Source organism: Scomber japonicus, chromosome 7 (genome assembly GCF_027409825.1).
Source record: "Scomber japonicus isolate fScoJap1 chromosome 7, fScoJap1.pri, whole genome shotgun sequence".
Taxonomy (NCBI): Eukaryota; Metazoa; Chordata; class Actinopteri; order Scombriformes; family Scombridae; genus Scomber; species Scomber japonicus.
Genome location: NC_070584.1, coordinates 435,812 through 458,266, shown reverse-complemented (window position 1 = coordinate 458,266; position 22,455 = coordinate 435,812). Strand labels below are relative to the sequence as shown.

General features: G+C 42.0%; 1 protein-coding gene across 1 annotated transcript; it reads left to right on the top strand.

Moving 5' to 3' along the window:
* Nucleotides 1-3,216: 3,216 nt before the first annotated feature.
* LOC128361707 (uncharacterized) lies at nucleotides 3,217-22,193 on the top strand. The gene is given in 8 exon segments (XM_053322251.1): nucleotides 3,217-3,736; nucleotides 4,175-5,092; nucleotides 5,095-7,047; nucleotides 7,050-7,162; nucleotides 9,785-9,949; nucleotides 10,150-10,279; nucleotides 19,852-21,635; nucleotides 21,720-22,193. Coding segments are annotated over 8 exon segments (6,057 nt in total).
* Nucleotides 22,194-22,455: the final 262 nt, after the last annotated feature.

The window sequence follows — 22,455 nt, the reverse complement described above, 5'->3', positions numbered from 1 at the left end:
GGGGAAGAGGGTACTGGTTCTTTACAGTGATATCATTGAGTCCCCGGTAATCAATGCAGGGGCGCAGAGTCTTGTCCTTCTTCTCCACAAAGAAGAATCCAGCCCCAGCAGGAGACGATGAAGGACGGATAATACCGGCAGCCAGGGAGTCATTTATGTAGGACTCCATGGACTCCCGTTCAGGACCAGACAGGGAGTACAGACGCCCCTTGGGAGGTGAAGGGCCAGGCATCAGGTCAATGGAGCAATCATACAGCCGATGAGCCGATTAGCCTTACTGAACACCTCCCGGAAGTCATGGTACTCGGCAGGAACTCTAGACAAGTCAGGACAGGAACTGGGGTGCGTTGTCTGCTGGGGTACGGAGGCCTCTTTAAGGCAGACCTGGTGACAGGAGTTCCCCCAACCGAGGATGGCCCCTGTGGCCCAATCAATAGGGGGGCTGTGTCGACGGAGCCAAGGGTAGCCTAGGATCAGTGGAATGTTGGAGGATGACAGGAGGTAAAAACCGGATGGTCTCATGGTGGTTACCGGAGAGCAGCATGTGGACAGGAGAGGTCTGGTGAGTGACAGTCCCCAGAAGATGGCCATCAAAGGCCTTGGCAGGGATTGGGGTGTCAAGCGGAGACCTCGCTAGTCCCAGTTGTATGGCCAAGCTCTCAGCCATAAGCTGGAGGAGGAAGACTTGCTGCTGTGTGACTCACCAGGACTTCCTCCCTCACTGGTGAGCCCTGTCTTTTAAGGGGCAACGGGAGACAAAATGTCCAGCTTGACCACAGTAAATGCACAGGTTCCCCTTACAGCGGCGCTCTCGCTCTTCAGGTGTAAGCTTGGTGCGGCCCACCTGCATGAGCTCAGGCTCTACAACATTATCCGTAATAGGTGAAGAGGAACCGGAAGCAGATGAGGAACCTGGCCAGCGGACTGGGTCGAGACAACCAGGGGTATTCTGTCTCCTCTCCCTTCTCCGGGCCTGGATGCGAATGTCCAGCTGGACAGTAAGCTCAATGAGTTCATCAAGTGTGGAAGGTAGAGGATAGGAAACCAGTTCATCTTTAATATCTGCCAGGCCATGCAGAAAAGCATTGCGCAGAGCCGCAGTGTTCCAGTCGCTCCGACGGGCCCTGGTCCAAAAGTTGGAGAAGTCAGCCACTGACTGGTTCCCTTGGCGCAGGGAGAGCAGATCACGGGCAGCATCAGAACCGAAAGCGCCCAACCCGAAGACCTTGCGTAGCTCCTCAGAGAAGGCCTGGAATGATGCACAGACGGGAGTCCACCTCTCCCACTCTGCTTTCCCCAGAGGAGGGCTCTGCCGGTCAGGTTGCTGATCACGTACACCTCTGTGGCTTCCTCGGTGGCAAACGTGTATGTCTGCAGGCTGAAGAGTAAGGAGGAGGAGGTCAGGAATGGACCGCAGAGTTCAGGATTCCTATCATATCGCTCTGGGGTTCCCACTCCGGGCTCAGAGATCATCCTGGGCTGTGGCAAAGCTGGAGCAGGAGGTTCCGGTGTGGGGACTGGAACTGCAGGAGGACGAGTGGACATCAGCTGCTGTAACTGGGCGGAGAGGGCTGCAACGGCATTGGTGTTGGCCTCTGCAGCTCGTCTGTCGTGTGCAGCAGCCTCCTACATTCTCCGCTCATGTTGCATGAACGCGTTCTCAATCCTATCAAACCGATTATGTGGTGAAGGTGGTCCTGCTGGGTCCATGTCTGGCCAGATTGTACTGTAACGGGTGGTGTATGGACCCAATTGCAGTACAAAGGACTCAGAAACAGTGGTAAAAGTACAACGATTTACTTCAGACTCTGGCAGACAGGCAAACAGTTCAGAAACCGGCAAACAGGAATCAGGAGAGGAGAGGCTAAACTCTTGGTCAGGGACAGAAGGCTGGGTCGATTTACCAGGAGGCAGACGAAGCAGGGGTATCAGGGATAGGCGAGGTCGGTACTGAGAAGACAGGCGGGAGAATGCTGGAAAGTCTCGCATGGCAAAGGAGTGAGTGTGGAGCTGGAGAGTATATGCTGGGCTGATTGCATGTGATGAGAGGCAGCTGTGTGCACAGGTGAGTAGAGTGAACTGATGAGGTGGGTGTGGCTTACAGGCTGAGTGGGGCAGAGGCAGGATCAGTGGAAAACTACTGAGGGCTGGATGACTGAACAGTGACACTAGTAGCATACTTCCTCCATTCATGCCATGTAGATAAATTGTACTTATGTTGAGACAATTAGAGATCCAATTCAGGTGTGCATCACTAGCTGAGATACTATATGGACATAAAAAGTTCTTCTTTTACAAAACAATGTCAAATAGAAATAGACAGAACATAGGAAAGAATAAGCGTACATTTCTTTTAAAAAAGCCTCGGCTGCTGCTGCATCCACACACTGCACCATGTGACAGAAATGTCGCAAATCAGAACCCTTAGTACAGGGATGTCAAACATGCGACCTGTGGGCCAGATCAGCCCACTTTCCTTATTCCTCATTTCCTTCCATCTTCCCTTCCTTCCTTTCTAGTTAGTTACTTAAAGCTTAAGTAACTTAAGCTTAAGTAAAGCGAGTTACTTAAAGCTAGACAGCGACACTTTTCTGAAATTATTAATAAGAACATCAACGTTGTACTCTGTTTGCTACAGTTGATAAGCTTACAAACCCCCCTCAACAGATCCAGAACTCCTTTCCACAGAAAAATGCAATGAATTTACTTTTTCAGTGAAAAAAATCCAGTTCATAAGGTTAAATATCAACCCAAATCAACAAAACAATAAAATGACGCAATCCCTAAGACCTCCCAGGAATAACTCAACTGCGATGTCAGAATTTAAACCAGTTGACCAAAAAACCATAGAGGAAACAGTGCAGCGTCTAAAACCATCAACATGCTGTCTTGACACAATGTGACAGTAAACAGTGACAATAAACACTCTCAAAACGGATCACGTCCGGTAAGCGTATCCCGTCACTTCCGGTTTCCGACTGTGTTACTGATAGCGTGTCTGCTCTCTACTTAGCTAAATTTGATATATATCATTCTTTATTCCTGTGAATACTTATCCACTGTACACTTAAGCACACGCTAGTCTGTAGTTTGTTGTAGTCTGTTTTAAAGCGCCCTTGCTTTTTCGATCTTTTAGCAACCTACTGCTTAACATCTGTTGCTTTTGCTCCCCTGTTAGCTCTACAGATTGTCGCGAGTAGCGGTTAGCGGTTAGCCATGGCTTCTCTCTCTCACTCTCCTGCTCTGTCTTGCTCGGTGTGTCACATGTTTAGCTACTCCTCTGCCTCCTTTGACGGTACTGATACCTGTACTAAGTGTAGTTTGTTTGTAGCCTTGGAGGCGAGGCTTAGTGAGTTAGAAGCACGGCTCTGCACCACGGAAAGCCAGTCAGCTCCAGTAATTAGCCAGCCCCCTGTAGCCGGTGCGAGCCTACCTAGTACTAGCGTAGCTGCTAATCCCCAGGTGCCTCCCGAGCAGCTGGGAAACCAGGATGGCTGGGTGACTGCTAGAAGGAAGCATAGCCCCAAACAGAAGCCCACGGTTCACCACCAACCTCTTCATGTTTCTAACAGATTCTCCCCACTCAGCAACATACCTGCTGAGAATCAGACTCTGATTATTGGCAGCTCCACTCAATTAGCGACACCAGGGACCATAGTTAAATGTATTCCTGGGGCCAGAGCGGGCGACATTGAGTCATACTTAAAACTGCTGGATAAGGATAAATGTAGATACAGTAAGATTATTATACATGTTGGTGGAAATGACACCTGACTACGGCAGTCGGAGGTCACAAAAGTTAATGTTGAATCGGTATGTACATTCGCTAAAACAATGTCGGACTCCGTAGTTTTCTCTGGGCCCCTGCCTAATTTGATTAGTGATGACATGTACAGCCGCATGTCGTCATTTAACCGCTGGTTGTCGAGGTGGTGTCCAGATAATAATGTGGGCTTCATTGAAAATTGGCAGACTTTCTGGGGAAGACCTGGTCTGATTAGGAGAGATGGCATACATCCCACTTTGGATGGAGCTGCTCTCTTATCTAGCAATATGGCCGAATTTATTGACCCAAACCCATGACAACTCAGAGTCCAGACTAGGAGACAGAGCTGCAGTCTTACACGCTTCTCTGCGCTTCCATTAAAGCAGTTACCCACCCAATTACATATAGAAACTGTGTCTGTCCCCCGACCACCTAAACCAGTTAATTCAGCTTCAAATAGAGGAGCTATTCACAAAAATCTGATTAAAATTAATACCACTTCAGTAATGGATCAAAATAAGAGAGTTAAATGTGGACTCTTAAACACTAGATCTCTCTCCTCTAAAGGTGTATTAATTAATGACATAATATCAGATTATCATATTGACTTATTCTGTCTCACTGAAACTTGGCTGCGACAGGATGAATACACCAGCCTAAATGAATCCACACCCCCTAGTCATATTAATACTCACATTCCTCGAGATACCGGCCGAGGAGGTGGAGTTGCAGCCATTTTTAACTCAGACTTAATAATCAACCCCAGACCTAAACTTAGTTACAAATCATTCGAAAGTCTTGTTCTCAGTCTTTCTCATCCAGCCTGGAAAACTTTACAGCCAGTTTTATTTGTTGTAATATACCGTCCTCCTGGCCCGTATGCCCAATTTTTATCTGACTTTTCAGAGTTTTTATCAAATTTGGTCCTGAGTACTGATAAAGTACTTATAGTAGGTGACTTTAACATTCATGTGGATGTTGATAATGACAGCCTTAACACTGCATTTATTGCTTTATTGGATTCAATTGGCTTCTCTCAAAATGTGAATGAAACCACTCACTGTTATAACCACAACCTTGACCTTGTTTTGACATATGGTATTGAAGTTGAACATTTAATAGTTTTCCCTCATAATCCTTCTTTATCTGACCATTATTTAATAACGTTTGAATTCCTATTACTGGACTATACGCCGTTAGACAAACATGTTCTTACTAGATGTCTGTCTGATGGTGTTGTCACTAAATTTAAAGAAATAATTCCATCAGTACTGAACTCAATACCATGTCTCAATACAACCGAGATGACTTATTCTGACTTTAGTCCCCCCAGATTGACTGTGTTGTGGATAGGGCTGCAGACTCACTGTGAAAAACTCTGAACTCCATCGCCCCTCTAAAAAAGAAGGTAATTAAACAACAGAGAACAGCTCCATGGTACAATTCCCAAACTAGACGATTAAAGCAAACTTCACGAAAATTAGAAAGACTATGGCGTTCTACTAAATTAGAAGAATCTTACGTAACCTGGCAAAACAGTCTTAAAGCATATAAGAAGGCCCTCCGTAACGCCAGAGTCGCCTACTACTCATCACTAATAGAGGAGAATAAAAACAGTCCAAGGTTTCTTTTCAGTACTTTGGCTAAACTGACAAAGAGCCATAATACTACTGATCCATGTATTCCTTTAACTCTCAGTAGTGATGACTTCATGAGTTTCTTTAATGATGAAATTGTAACCATTAGGGACAAAATCAATCACCTCCTGCCCTCAATAAACTCTGATTCATCTTCTAACACAGAATACCTAGAAATCGCTGTTAAACCTGATACCTTAGACTGTTTCTCTCCAGTCAACCTTACAGAATTAACTTCAATGATTACTTCATCCAAACCATCAACTTGTCTCTTAGACCCGATTCCAACTAGGCTGCTCAAGGAAGTATTCCCCTCAGTTAGCACTTCCTTATTAGATATGATTAATCTGTCTTTGGTGTCAGGTTATGTACCACAGTCCTTTAAGGTAGCTGTAATTAAACCACTTCTTAAAAAGCCTACTCTTGATTCAGAGGTTCTAGCCAACTATAGGCCGATATCAAACCTTCCCTTTCTCTCTAAGATCGTTGAGAAAGCAGTTGCTAATCAGCTGTGTAACTTTCTCCATAGTAACAGTTTATTTGAGAATTTTCAGTCTGGATTTAGAGCTCATCATAGCACAGAGACTGCACTGGTAAAAGTTACAAATGACCTTTTAACCTCATCAGACAATGGACTTCTCTCTGTCCTCATCCTGTTAGACCTTAGTGCTGCCTTTGATACTATTGATCATCAAATCCTGTTGCAGAGACTTGAACATGTAATTGGTATTAAAGAAACAGCATTGAAATGGTTTAAATCATATTTATCTGATAGATTTCAGTTTGTAAATGTTCATGATAAATCCTCCATGCAAACAAAAGTTGGACATGGTGTTCCTCAGGGTTCAGTGCTTGGACCAATACTATTCTCCTTATATATGCTTCCTTTAGGAAACATTATCCGGAATCACTCAATAAATTTTCATTGTTATGCAGATGATACTCAATTATATCTATCAATGAAGCCAAATGAAACTAACCAATTATCTAAACTACAAACATGCATTAAGGACATAAAGGCCTGGATGACCTGCAACTTCCTGTTATTAAACTCAGAAAAAACTGAAGTTATTGTGCTTGGCCCTAAATACCTTAGAAATTCACTATCAAACGACATAACTACTCTGGATGGCATTACTCTGGCCCCCAGCTCCACTGTAAGGAACCTAGGAGTTATCTTTGATCAGGATCTGTCCTTTAATTCCCACATAAAACAAATTTCAAGGACTGCCTTCTTTCATCTGCGTAATATTGCAAGAATTAGACACTTCCTGTCTCACAATGATGCTGAAAAACTAGTCCATGCATTTGTTACTTCTAGGCTGGACTACTGCCATTCATTATTATCAGGCTGTCCTAATAAGTCTCTAAAGACTCTCCACCTGGTCCAGAATGCAGCTGCCCGTGTTCTGACAAAAACTAGAAAGAGAGATCATATTACTCCCATCTTGGCTTCATTGCATTGGCTTCCCGTAAAATTCAGAATAGAATTCAAAATCCTCCTCCTCACCTTTAAAGCTCTTAATGGTCAGGCCCCATCATATCTTAAAGAACTGATAGTACCTTATGTACCTACTAGAAGACTGCGCTCCCAGCATGCAGGTCTACTTGTGGTTCCTAGTATCTCTAAAAGTAGAACAGGAGGTGAGCCTTCAGCTATCAGGCTCCTCTCCTGTGGAACCATCTTCCAGATTTGGTCCGGGGGGCAGACACCCTCCCTACATTTAAGAGTAGGCTTAAAACTTTCCTTTTTGATAAAGCTTATAGTTAGGGCTCTTTGAGCTCTTAACTTATGCTGCCATAGGCTTAAATTGCAGGGGGACCCCCAAGATGCACTGGGCCGCTCTCTCCTCCTCCCTCTCTCTCTCTCTCTCTATCCATCCATCCATATCCATTAACACTCATGTTCTATTAATGCATTCAATAACCTAAACTTCTTCCCCGGAGTTGTCTTTCTGGTTTCTGGTTTCTGGTTCTGCTTTCTGGTCTTACAGGTAATCTGGGCCTGTAGACGTCCGGATGAGGGATTCCAGTCCCAGACCATCTGGCTCCATTGTTGTTTTTCATTGTGCTTCTCTCCTCTATCCTTCCCTTTTCTCCTCTCAACCCCAACCGGTCGAGGCAGACCACTTCTGAGTCTGGTTCTGCCTGAGGTTTCTTCCTGTTAAAAGGGAGTTTTTTCTCGCCACTGTTGCTCATGTGGGAATGTTGGGTCTCTTTAAAGTTAAAACCTGAATGTGTAAAGTGTCTTGAGATGACTTTGTTGTGATTTGGCGCTATACAAATAAAGATTGATTGACAAAATGCCATCAGATTTTTTAAAAACTATTGTGAACTCTGTCCAAACAGATTTGCGACAAGTAATAAATAGCTCACTTAAATCAGGTGTGTTTCCTAAACTCCTAAAAGTAGCCGCCATTAAGCCACAAAGAACGCTGGATGCTTCCATGTTAAACTACAGACCTATCTCAAATCTTCCTTTTATAGCCAAGATCGTTGAGAAAGTGGTTTTTAATCAACTCAGTAATTTCTTGAACTCCAGTGGCCTTTTTGACAAATTTCAATCAGGCTTCCGACCTTACCACAGTACAGAAACAGCTCTTATTAGAGTGTTAAATGACATAAGGTTGAACACTGACTCAGGCAAGGTGTCAGTTCTGGTCCTGTTGGATCTCAGTGCTGCGTTTGACAAGTTCGAAACCTTGGCGTGCTGATAGACTCAGATCTGACCTTCAGCAGTCACATCAAATCAATCACCAAAACAGCCTTCTATCAGCTTAAGAACATATCCAGAGTGAAGGGTTTTATGTCTCAAACAGACCAGGAGAAGTTGATTCATGCTTTCATCTCAAGTAGACTCGACTACTGTAACGGTCTTCTGACTGGACTCCCACAAAAAAAGCATTAAACAGCTGCAGCTCATTCAGAACGCTGCATCTCGAGTTTGAACCAGAACAAAGAGATCAGACCACATTACTCCAGTTCTAAAGTCTTTACACTGGCTCCCAGTCAGTTCTAAAGTCTTTACACTGGCTCCCAGTCAGCTCTAAAGTCTTTACACTGGCTCCCAGTCAGTTCTAAAGTCTTTACACTGGCTCCCAGTCAGTTCTAAAGTCTTTACACTGGCTCCCAGTCAGCTATAGAATAGATTTTAAAGTTCTGCTACTGGTCTACAAATCACTGAATGGTTTAGGTCCAGAGTACATGAATGACATGTTAGTAGAATATAAACCCAGTAGAGCTCTGAGATCTACTGACTCAGGTCAGATAGTTGAGCCCAGAGCTCTGAGATCTACTGACTCAGGTCAGATAGTTGAGGCCAGAGTTCAAACTAAACATGGTGAAGCAGCTTGTAGCTGTTATGCTGCACACAACTGGAACAAACTACCAGCAGAACTGAAATCAGCCCCAACAGTGAACACTTTTAAATCCAGGTTAAAAACATTTCTCTTCTCCTGTGCTTATGATTGAGCTCTTTTAAAGCACTTTACATTTTAATCTTTCATTTGCACTCTATGTCCTTTTAATGATTTTAAAGCTAACTATTTTATGCTGCGATCTTATATTTAATGCTCTATTCTAGCATTTTATTTATGTTTTTCTATTTTTCTGTACTTTGTTTTTATAATGGGGGGGGGGGTTAATTGTATGTTTTAATGTTTCTTAAATTACATGTTTTTCTGTTTTATGTAAAGCACATTGAATTGCCATTGTGTATGAAATGTGCTATATAAATAAAACTGCCTTGCCTTGCCTTTCTGTCTACATCTTTCCTTCCATCTGTCCTTCCTTCTTTCCTTCTTTCATGTCTTATTTTCCTTCCTTCCTTCCTTCCTTCCTTCCTTCCTTCCATATATATTTTTAATGATCCGGCCCACGTGAGATTAAATTGGGCAGTATGTGGCCCTTTAATGAAAATGAGTTTGACACCCATGCCTTAGTATATGATTCACCCCCACCCCCAACAATCAAAGCCACCTTCAGAGGAGAGCAGAAAATGTAGAGGTGTTCCTTTTTTTCTGCTTCCTCCTGCTTCTTATGATGTTAGAAATCACAGCATCACAACTCAGTGTGTTTTCAGCATCAGAGGAGCTTTCCTGTAAGGCAGTGTGCTTCAGAGTGACTGTGTGTATGACATGTTTTGCGTACGTATGCTGTGAAAAAGTGAATGTGACTGTGAACACTTCATGTTTCAGGGAGTTTGTTGACTGCCATTGGGAAATCCTGAGCGTGTGTGTGTGTGTGTGTGTGTGTGTGTGTGTGTGTGTGTGTGTGTGTGTGTGTGACTGCATGGTTTGAGGGATAGAGCTATAATGAATAATTGAGAAGTCATTTTCTTCTTTGTGCTTTTCAGATTTTGCTCTGTAATTAAAACATTCAGGAGCTGTGGACTTCTCGTCACATCAGCAGATTGCCGCGCTCTCCGGCCCTTTTCCGGTCTCTGATCCCAGCTGGAAAACTGAAATGGAACCTTTTCCCCCAGATCCAAACCACCACATCACCTGATATGGAGCAAAAGACAGAGCAAAGACAAAGACATGGGAAGGTGACACACGAGGGAGACGACAGGATCAGCAGAGGATGGAGATGAAAGGAACAGCAAGAGAGCCAGATGGAATAATGAGACAACGGAGGGAACAGAACAACAGATGAAAGGACAACAAATGATGGACATCATGGGTGCTTCTCATTATGTTAACATGTCTCCTTGCTTCCCTCACTCAAATCTTCTTCCTCGTTTTTTAGCTCCTACCAGCAAAGATGACAGAGAGAGAGAGATGTGAGGACGGAGGAATTGAATTTGTCATACGAGACATCCTCTCCCACTCCAATGTCATTTTGAGGCTAGGATGTGATGACGCACAACACCTCAACTGTCAGTGATCATATGTAGTAGTGATAGCTAGAAGCTGTAAAATCGATCTGAGCTGTTGCTACTACGAGTTGGATTTTTAACTGCTGCCTCGGCAAGAAGTAACTTTTAATAGCACTTTCCTAAGAGATATTTTGGCATCAGTATTTTCCAGACTTTCTGGAATATGTACAGAATTAACCTACAGAAAAAAAAGTTTGCAATATGTTGTCTAGAAGTGATTAAGTAACAGTTTCTAAAGTTTAAACTTAAAATTCATGTACAATGTAATCATTTCTACATAGTGATAGCTTGAAAACGCAACTGGATTCTCGAAACCATGACAAATGTGTGAGATTTCATCTATGTCAGGCTGGAAGTTATGTGCTTGTGTCCAGACCAGGCAGGGAGTTCCGGTTCTCTGAAATGAGGCCAATGCGGAAGTAACTTAGAACTGCATTCTAGCAAAAGGGCACCAGGGGGCGACTGTTTTGGTGTCAAAAGGACTTCTGTCTATATACAAGTCAATGGAGAATTCACCAACTTCTCACTTGATTTCTAACCTCAGTAAATGTTTTCAAAATGTGTTTATGGTCTCAATCGCTAGTTTAAAGCCTTCTTCAATGCAGTATGATGTTCATTTGTGAAATTTTGGCCTCCCTGATTTTATATTTGACGATAAAACAGGGTATGCATTAGGGCGTGGCTACGTCGTGATTGACAGGTTGATGGCCCAATGTCCTCGAGATCCATCCCTTGCAACCTCCCCGCTCTGCCCATGACCTTATGGGGCTCATACAGTCCAAACAAGGCAAATTGTATGGGCCCCATATTGTTTCAGAAACATGGGCCCCACTTGTTAAGCCAATGTGGACTGGCCCCACTTAGACCCTATATGGACAAACATATTGTTTCAGTAACAGCCAGCCCAGTAAAGTGGGCTGGCTAAATGGGCCCCATTTAAGGTCCATTCTGATCCCATTTCGACCCAATATGGGCAAACATATGAGGCCTACATGAGTCTTACCCAGTTTGGCCCCACCTGAAACCCAGTCAGAACCCACTTGAAGCCCATATGGGCAAACACATGTGGGGCCACCATGGAAACTGCAGACAAACCCACTTGGGACCCATATTTGCAGCCCAGCTTTAACCCTTATGGGGCCCACATGGACATACTGGCTGGGAAGCTGCAGCTCCTTGATAACCTCCACTTTCTAAGCACAGCACAGTTTATCTTGAATGTTCCTCCAGCAACCAGCAGCAGCTCTCTGCACTGCTAACTACAAAAATGAACTGAGGACAAATGTCACAAACAATGAACTATAGTGGCTCTGTGGAATGTGTGTGCTACATAGAAAAATACTGTGTGAAAAATACTGCATGAACCATGAGCATGTTGTATGAAAATAAATGTGAGGTGTATCATTTATGAGTGATCCTAAGTGCAATGTGAATATTATATACATAAGATCAGACAAAATTAACTAACCTGTCATTGAGTGTATTTTAAATTCAGTAAATAAAATACCACAATTAAAACACTAAAACAATACTGATTGGATTACTAAAAGCCAACAGGCTAAAACATCAAAAAATAAATGTAATAAATCATTAAAACTGAGTAAATACAGGCAGAAATATCAGGCACAAACTAATGAAGGAACCATAAGGGTTTAATCAGAAACAGGCAGATAATCAGTCCAACATGCAAATGTTTCCTAATAGGCAGGCAAAAAGGTAATAGCCCACATTTAACCCTTATGGGGCCCACATGGACACACTGGCTAGGAAGTATTGGTGGTTCTGACCAATCAGCATCACTAATCCAGCTGCTTCACGGTCAAGGTCAGACGAATGATGGACAGATGGTTCATCCAATCACCTGCCAAGAATTATTTAAAAGTACCTGCCCAGTTTTAATTTGTATGACTTCTCAGATGGTCCTGTGGAGCAAACCATATGGTGTACCAGGTTATTAAAAAAACACCATTTGATTATGTACATCAGCATCTGTCTGTCATAAAATAAGACACAAATACACAGTTTAAATCTGTTAATGACTGAAAGAACAGAACCGATATGAAAGTGCAATAAAAACAGCTGCAGTCTGTAGAAAATGTTTAAATAAAATATTTTTTAAGTTTGTGAAAGTCTGACGTCCTTTTATAGGAAACATGCAGCTGTGTGGTGTCATATTTTCCTGAAGGAACTGAGACTCAAGTTCTCAAAGGAAAAGAAGAAAGTAAAAGTCAGAAAGAAAGTTACAAGTCACTTTTTGATTAATTCATGATTGTCATTTTTATTTTATATATATATATATCTCCCTTCATTTCCATGTATGTGAATATGAAAAGCTGCTCTTGGTGCCGTCATTCAGTTTTCCTTAAGTTACAACATATGCCCGACTGCCCAGCCAGATCAGCTGAATAATCAATACACACGTTCGATCAAAGGGGTTTAGGTTGTCTGAGGATACACCTGTGTTTCTTCATTCTACGCTCCTCCACAAGCCTCCTCTCTCTTTATCTCTTCTGAGGTGCATTAAAGGGATTGGAACATCTAACCCCATGTGTTCTTCAGAGAGTCTTCAGTGATCAATGAGGCCTAATAACCAATGTGCTGTTGTATGTACTGATTAGTTGTTGTTTTTCCATTTAAAGCAGAGGTTATGTTCTGTTTTGTTTGTGCGTTTTTTGGTAAATTACTTGATAGTTTCACTTTTATGGACTTAAAAATCCTTCAAAGAAAACAAAAGCCAATCATAATTCGTATTTTAAGCAGGTTATGTACAGGTTATGTACTATGTATATAATGTTTATATACATTGTTTTTAAATAAAGGTTAAGCTACTTTAAAATTCCTTCATTTGACATATGAATGATACAGTTTATTTATTTATTTGGAGTTGGATATGCTGCTATACAACTGAGCCCCATTTTTAAGCCTAAACTTTGATATGATTGTAATTTTACACAAGTATTACTTTTTGGTGTGTGTGTGTGTGTGTAATGGGGGAATTGTGTTTTTTTCCCCCCAAATGACACTCAATGTGTTTTTTTTACCCCTGAATTTTCATCTTCTGGAATATCAGCTGTTAATGTCTTTACACTGTGACAGCTGTTAGTAAAGTTCATATAAGCACAAACACATGACTCAGCTTATTGTATTGTGAGGCATTTCTACATTCTCTGACATTTTTATATCACAAAACCTCAATCATAAATACATTTAGTTTACTCTGTTGCTGTTTCTTGTGATATGGAATGACTGTCATAACAAAACAAATTATTTATTCATTTATTCATTAAAATTATTAGCTAACATAAGAAATAACACAAATGAACTAAGGAGAGAACATGAGGTGTGAGTATCAGTTAAATCAGTGGTGAGTGGTGAAAGCAGTGTCTTTACGGTATTAAGGTATTAATGGACTGCTTCCTCCAGTTACCTGCTACACTAAAACTAAAACACAGGATGAAAACAGAGCACTAGAAATGGGCCAATGGACCATCACAAGGACATAGAGAGGAAGTCAGTGAAGTGCTTCCTGCTTGGAGACAGAAGCTATATTCTCTATCAGACCACCAAATGAAATTAAATACTGTGACTCCAACTCTGACACAATAGCCATTTTAAGGCATACTATGCAGGAAAAGAACAAGAAGAAAAAGAACATATGGACTCATACAAAAGCATTCCCTCTCAGTCATCACTTATGACCCACAAGAAGTGTATGGAGGTGTATTTAAAACATGTCAGACCCTGTGCGGCTGCCACCTGCTGTCGAAAGACTAGTTGAAAGTGAAAAAGTGAAATGTGACCTGCTCTGACATCCACCCACAAACAAGATGTTACAGTATACGTACCTGTGCGTGTGTGTGTGTAGGAGTGTGTTGTTGGTCATGAGAGCGGGAAAAAAACTTCTAAAAGCAAAGTAGACTACAATGCCTGTAATTTATCTTGTAGCATGTCTGCATCTTTCATCTAAATACAGTCTTTTGTAGCTTTCACTTGTAGCCCTGCTCTTTCATTTGTCTGGGTAACTACTTATAATTGTTTCCTGTGATGGTTGTGTCTATAGTCAGACAGCTCATTTCAATGCTGGTGACCTTTCTGCACTCAAACGCCTACTTTTCTATGTGGTTTGTCAGTGAGTGACAGCAGCAGTATATTGTGCATGAAGTCTTATTTATATTTTGTGTTTTGGTGTTTTATTAATTCCATATATGTGTGCTTTTTAACACAATTTGTATCAGCTACCCCATGACGCATGTGGAGGAAACACTGCATGTTTTTTAATGGGACTTGATGCACCTGTTACTCATTGTACTACCCGTCTACTACAGTAATTGCAGCTGGAACATGATCTGACATCTATCTTTATATACAGACTATACATTCTAACACTATTTTGGCTGCTGCCTGATTGACTGTAAGTGTTTTACTTTCTTGGCTTTTCTTGTCACAGTCTATCCTGGAACAATTTGTTATTATTTTCATTATTATTTGTGTTTCCTTTTTTATTTTGGTAACTTACCTCTTGTCTCATTTCAGATCCACTTCCTGTAAAGTTTGATTGTGTGATTGTCTCCTCCACCCTAATGTGTTGCCTCTCAATGTCTTCCCTCTCCTAGGTCTGTGCACGTTGTGGGCGTTGTTAAGGCAGAGGAAAATGATTGTGCGTCTGACCAAAAAAAAAACAAAAAACAGGTCTGAAGTCACTGGCGCATATTTCACTGTTATTTTAAGGGTGTATTATCAAGATTTTAATAGATCAGTGCACAATGAGTGTACACTCTGCCTGTTACACACACACACAGATATGCAGCGGGGCACAAACATACAAAAAAAAAGTAGCCTATTACATCAACATATTAAGAAATACACATCATATTGGTTAGTCATAATATTTATATGATGAGCCGTTCACTACTGTGTATGTTTGTTTGGGGGGGTCAGCACCTTGTAGAGTGCCGAACAGTTATAAGGTTAGCATGATTAAACAGTTATATTATAGTATTTAATGCATATTCTTGAGATGTCATTGATCAAGTTTACATACTTTCAAGAATTAAAACCCTGCTGAGATGAGACGTGAAAAAACATTGCTTAGTAAATGTGCTGTTATAATAGCAATCCCCCAAAGTGACAGCGTTCCTGGCTTTTAAAGGGAATGGGAGAATGGCAGCCCAAAACACACCTATGATTAATGAGGGGACTTAAGTAAAAACCCTTTTGGACCATAGCGCATTGACCATTTTTCCGCTGTAAAAGTGGATTTGGACGTGCCCCAAGTTTTAGTAATCCAATCAGTATTGTTTTAGTGTTTTAATTGTGGTATTTTATTTACTGAATTTAAAATACACTGAATGACAGGTTAGTTCATATTGTCTGATCTTATGCACATAATATTCACATTGCAATCAATCAATCAATCTTTATTTGTATAGCGCCAAATCACAACAAAGTCATCTCAAGGCACTTTACACATAGAGCAGGTTCTAAACCAAACTCTTCAGGTTTTAACTTTAAAGAGACCCAACATTCCCACATGAGCAACAGTGGCGAGAAAAAACTCCCTTTTAACAGGAAGAAACCTCAGGCAGAACCAGACTCAGAAGTGGGCCGCCATCTGCCTCGACCGGTTGGGGATGAGAGGAGAGAAAGGAAGGATAGAGGAGAGAAGCACAATGAAAATCAACAATGGAGCCAGATGGTCCAGGACTGGAATTTGTCATCTGGACGTCTACAGGCCCAGATTATCTGTGAGACGAGAAAGCACAGACAACTCCGGGGAAGAAGTTTAGGTTATTGAATGCATTAATAGAACATGAATGTTAATGGATATAGATGGATGGATAGAGAGATAGAGAGGGAGAAGGAGAGAGGAGCTCAGTCCATCATGGGAGTCCCCCGGCAATCTAAGCCTATGGCAGCATAAGTTAAGAGCTCAAAGAGCCCTAACTATAAGCTTTATCAAAAAGGAAAGTTTTAAGCCTACTCTTAAATGTAGGAGGGAGTCTGCCCCCCGGACCAAATCTGGAAGATGGTTCCACAGGAGAGGAGCCTGATAGTTGAAGGCTCTGCCTACTGTTCTACTTTTAGAGATACTCGGAACCACAAGTAGACCTGCATGCTGGGAGCACAGTGTTCTAGCATGCAGGTCAGTTCTTTAAGATATGATGGAGCCTGATTGTTAAGAGCTTTGAAGGTGAGGAGGAGGATTTTAAATTCTATTCTGAATTTTACGGGAAGCCAATGCAGTGAAGCCAAGATGGGAGTAATATGATCTCTCTTTCTAGTTTTTGTCAGAACACGAGCAGCTGCATTCTGGACCAGGTGGAGAGTCTTTAGAGACTTATTGGGACAGCCTGATAATAATGAATTACAGTAGTCCAGCCTAGAAGTAACAAATGCATGGACTAGTTTTTCAGCATCATTTTGAGACAGGATATGTCTAATTCTTGCAATATTACGCAAATGAAAGAAGGCAGTCCTTGAAATATGTGTTATGTGGGAATTAAAGGACAAATCCTGATCAAATATAACTCCTAGGTTCCTTACAGTGGAGCTGGGGGCCAGAGTAATGCCATCCAGAGTAGTTATGTCATTTGATAATGAATTTCTAAGGTGTTTAGGGCCAAGCACAATAACTTCAGTTTTTTCTGAGTTTAATAACAGGAAGTTGCAGGTCATCCAGGCCTTTATGTCCTTAATGCATGTTTGTAGTTTAGTTAATTGGTTAGTTTCAATCGGCTTTATTGATAGATATAATTGAGTATCATCTGCATAACAAGGAAAATTAATTGAGTGATTCCGGATAATGTTTCCTAAAGGAAGCATATATAAGGAAAATAGTATTGGTCCAAGCACTGAGCCTTGAGGAACACCATGTCTAACTTGTTTGCATGGAGGATTTATCATTAACATTTACAAACTGAAATCTATCAGATAAATATGATTTAAACCATTTCAATGCTGTTTATTTAATGCCAATTAAATGTTCAAGTCTCTGCAACAGGATTTGATGATCAATAGTATCAAAGGCAGCACTAAGGTCTAACAGGATGAGGACAGAGAGAAGTCCATTGTCTGATGAGGTTAAAAGGTCATTTGTAACTTTTACCAGTGCAGTCTCTGTGCTATGATGAGCTCTAAATCCAGACTGAAAATTCTCAAATAAACTGTTACTATGGAGAAAGTTACACAGCTGATTAGCAACTGCTTTCTCAAGGATCTTAGAGAGAAAGGGAAGGTTTGATATCGGCCTATAGTTGGCTAGAACCTCTGAATCAAGAGTAGGCTTTTTAAGAAGTGGTTTAATTACAGCTACCTTAAAGGACTGTGGTACATAACCTGACACCAAAGACAGATTAATCATATCTAATAAGGAAGTGCTAACTGAGGGGAATACTTCCTTGAGCAGCCTAGTTGGAATTGGGTCTAAGAGACAAGTTGATGGTTTGGATGAAGTAATCATTGAAGTTAATTCTGTAAGGCTGACTGGAGAGAAACAGTCTAAAGTATCAGGTTTAACAGTGATTTCTAGGTATTCTGTGTTAGAAGATAAATCAGAGTTTATTGATGGCAGGAGGTGATTGATTTTGTCCCTAATGTAGTTGGGTCATATATAGCAGTTCCGTGACCGTAGAGAGCAAAGGTTCGTTTCTCACTGCATTTGTTATCTATAAAGGTTAAAGAATAAAATTAGCCGGGGTGCCCCTCACAAAAATGTGGGGAAATTTTGTGAGACCCCTATATTCAAAATGGCTGCCGTCGGCCAAGCTGAAAAATTAACTTTTTAATGGTTTTGCCCACACTGCTGCATAATACATGGTTTCTGCAACTATTTGGGTCAAGAAATTCATAAATGATGTCGATTTATTGATTTGACCTATTTTTGACCCTCAAATTCAAGATGGCCGCCAATATTGGGGTCTTTACATCTCAATTTTTCAAAATCGTCATAGAGCCTTAATATTAGGCTCAAATTAAAGCTCTGCTCATACTGAGTTCAGTTATGGACAGTAACATTACAAGTAGGCTACGCAGAAGTCATCTCACAAGTAAAAAAGATTTAGGTTTGTGGTTGATGAGAAACAAACTTTGCTGATGTTATTAATAATATGAACTGTGTAGACCAATTTGTCCCATCATTTCATTATGAACTGGAAAATAATTTAACACTTCCGAATATCATACAATGTCTCTAAAGTTGTCTTCTGCAGTAATTCAACAAAGCATACCTCACTCCCAATCAGTGAGGTATGGATGTCAGTTGGATGTCCACATCCAACTGATAACTGATAACTGCTACTTAACTCTCTAACTGTTACGTTTCCATGGTTTCATGTCACTGGAAAATTCCTTGCTGCATTGAGACACTTTGTTTGAGGTAAGTTCTTATATACTCAACATTATTCACTTGTCCAAAGAGAATTTTATCATTATGAATGTATGACAGCAAAGAGATAATGTTATGTGTAGAAGTTATCATTGATAATTAGTGTTAGCTAAGACAGCTGTCTCAACTTATGTCAACTGACATATGTCAACTGACATAATCCAACTGCTTGTCATGAAAAAAGCATTACATAGCAACATATCTAATTAGTTTTATCTAGCATTAAAGTCTGTGTAAAGTAAGAATAAATGTGTTCTGAGTTTGACATACCACAGAAAAGTGTGTTGTTAACCACCCTGCCAAATTTGAATGAATAAGAAAAAAGGCCAAATATGTGAAATTAGGCTTCAAAGTTGTATAAAAATCAGCCTTTTTCTCTTCTCCCAAACGCTGTGGGCGTGGCCGCTGAGTCCGCTGAAACCCCACCCCCTACGAAATGTCACCTGTCAATCAAAGTCACCAACTCTACCAGAAACATGGACGCTACATCTAAGAGCTTTCTGCCTCTAGCTCAGTTGCTAGCTCGGCGTCTAACTCGGCTGCTAACTCAGCCGCTAACTCAGCTAACTGGTAAACTGTAGACTGTAGTAGTAGTAGTAGTGTTACATGTAGTAACAATAACTCGCCACTAGGCAGGTTAACCACTGAGGAGAGCGGCCTGTTTTCTGTAACCATTTTGCAACATGTATAATGTGTTTAGAAGCAAATCATTTATTTGCCTTCACACAGTCTTTAACATCATAACCAGCAGTTCTGATTATTATTATTCTAGGATTAGGGTTTGCAACACTGCTAGTTTCAGCTCCAATAGGCCTACCCTAGCTAGATAGCTGATGACAAGCTTCTATTGGTACTCTACAATAGTTTTTTTTCTTCTCTTTTTCAGGTTTATGTGAAACCTGTCCAATGTCCTATCAATGTGTGCTGAAATGTGGCAAGCCTTGTGAGTCATCTGATAAAATCAACCAAGGAAAATGGGACAGCTTACAATCCAAAGCCAAAAACTGGTCAGGGTTTGACAAATTTGGTCATGTTTACACCACCATTTCGTGGCAAGATGGGCCAGGGAATCATTACATACATCAATCATGTTATATCTCAATCTCATCTTCAGACAAGCTTGAAAAAGCCAGATGGCGCACAAACAAAAAAAGTGACATTGCTCAGTGTTCAAGTTCTGAAATTTCAGTTCAGAAGGCTGACAAAGAGTCAGAGGGACCATCACCAAAGCGCCTGCGTTCATCTGTGGGTGGGCCTCTCCATGACAAGACAAAGTGTGTGTGGTGCATGCAAGGTGAGGACATGAGGCATCCAAATAGAGTGCGCAGCAAGCTGTTCAGAATCAACACTCAGTCAGCATGGCGCGCCTTCAAGCGCCACACAGTCCTTATAGAAGATGAGCAGTTGAGGGACCGTCTCACAAGGCTCATTGAGTCAACATCAGCACTGTCAGATCCTTTTGCAAATGACATCATGTACCACCATGTCTGTTGGATGAAGCACATCCACCATACACATTTCAAGCCAGATGATGCAATGCATCTCCAGAGTGTGTCACTCACAGAGGCAAAGAATTTGTTCTTTAGACATGTTGATTCTGTCATCTTTACTGAGCGTGAGATCCGTTCATTACAGTCTCTTTTAACAGACTACAAATGCATAGTCAGTGAGTATGGCTATGCAGTAGGCGATGTGAAATCATCTTACGTCAAGGACCTGCTCATTAATGAGTATCAAGAGAAAATTGGCTTTAAAGAGAGAAGTGAGCTTAACAAAAGCGAGTGGGTCTATGATGTTGGGGGAGGAGGTGACTACATTGAGGCTGCGGTCTCATCCCTTGGCATCAGCGATGAGCAGCTCCTCCAGAACTTGGCACCACAGCTATCGAAGATGATCAAAGACACACCTATTGTTCCCTGGCCACCTTGCATTGATCATCTTGAGGAAGATGAACAGTTGTGTGAGTTGCTGTTGAAGCTTTTGACTTGGCTAAAACAGCCTGAGAGAAAAAATGCCGACCTCAGCCGAGCCACACTCAGTCTGGCCTCCATGATCACCTACCACATTACTGGACAGCGCACTATCACTGCTATCAACCTGGGTGTAAATGTCCATGGCATGACTCGGAGTAAAGATTTGGTAGACACTCTACACAAGAGTGGTGTCTGCATCAGCTACGCAGACACGCTGCTCCTTTATGACCACTGGGCTTTGATGGATATAGAGGCATCAGCAACCTGCCCACAGGAGATTGCAGATGGCAAGCCAGCTATTGTTATTATCGACAATGATGACTTCAAGACTGACACCCTGACAGGCAACTCAACAGGAGCTCATCGAACAAATGTTATGTATGTGCAGCCAGAGAGCTATAACAAGAAAGCAGATGAAGTTCCTGCTGCAAGGCTCTCCAAGAAGAAAGAAATCTCTGCACAGCTGAGGCAGAAGTGTGCAGAGCTGACAAAGGTCCATCAGTACAGATGCCCACCTGGTAGCAAGAGTGAGCCACCAGCTCGTCCCATGGTAGATCTACCAGTGAATGGCACAGCTTCACAGCGTGCTCGCTCTGTCATACATGCATTGTCTCGCATAGACACTGATGGTTCAAGACCACCACCTCAAGAGCAGCGGGTTCCAGGATACAGTGGTGCTCAGTCCTGCCATCATCTACCACACAACAAGAGCAAGCCTTACTACCACACAACCTACAATGAACCTCCAGGCAAGTCAGTGGTGCATGACATTATGGTTAAACTAGTGAATGCCATGCACAAGAAGAATATTCCATTCTCCTTTCTCGTTGGTGACCTGCCCACCTACAAGACGATCGTTCAGCTCAAGGCAGAGAATGCGCAAATGTTCAAGGACATTGTCCCAATCCTTGGTGCTTTTCACCAGCAGATGTCCTACATCTATGTTATCTACAAGAGATTCAAGGGATCTGGAATGGCAGACACTCTGGTTACAGCAGGGGTAGTAGTGGAGGGGTCTGTAGACCAAGCACTATGAGGGAAGCACTACAGGAGGGGTGTGCGCTGCATCCTGCTCTGGAGAGAGGCTCTGATCCATAAACGACTAGCAAAGATTCTTGAGTGTGAAGAGCTATCAGAGGACGTCAAAGAGAATCTCAAGACCCTGCGCAATGCACTCACAGAAACTCAGGAGGCTCTACAGAAAGCTCACAAGGATCTTGAGGAGGATGGTGATGTAAAGGAGCTGATCAACAGAGTTTATGCGAAACTTGGCACAGACATGGGGGACTTTTGGGTCTCATTCCTAGAGATAACCGACCCACTTGTACAATGTCTTGATGCATGTCATGCAAGAAATGGTACAGAGTACCTACTGTCAACATACAACATGCTGCCTGGACTGATGGCATATGACAACCATGATTATGGAAGGTGGTTGCCAGATTATTGGGCAATGCTCTCTTCGCTGTCAGATGAGAAAATTGCATTCTTCAACCTTCACTTCACCCAGTCAATGACCGGCTACCTTACTCCTGTCAGCCACTCGACCTCTGGATAGAAACAACTATGAATCTGAACTCGAAGCTAAAGCAAGGATGGATTCAGCTTCTACAGAATGAGAAGCAACTGTTCTCAACAACTAGAAATGCAAACAACGTTGCAAGGGTGAAGTCTACAGTGAAGCAGAGCCTCAAGTGCCAGCACCGCCATAGGAAGCATGTTGAATGCCAGCCAGCAAGGATGAAGAAGGATGAGCAGGCAGTTCAGGACCTGCTGGCATGCATGAAGGATTTTGAAGCTGAGCCCTTTGACATCTCTTC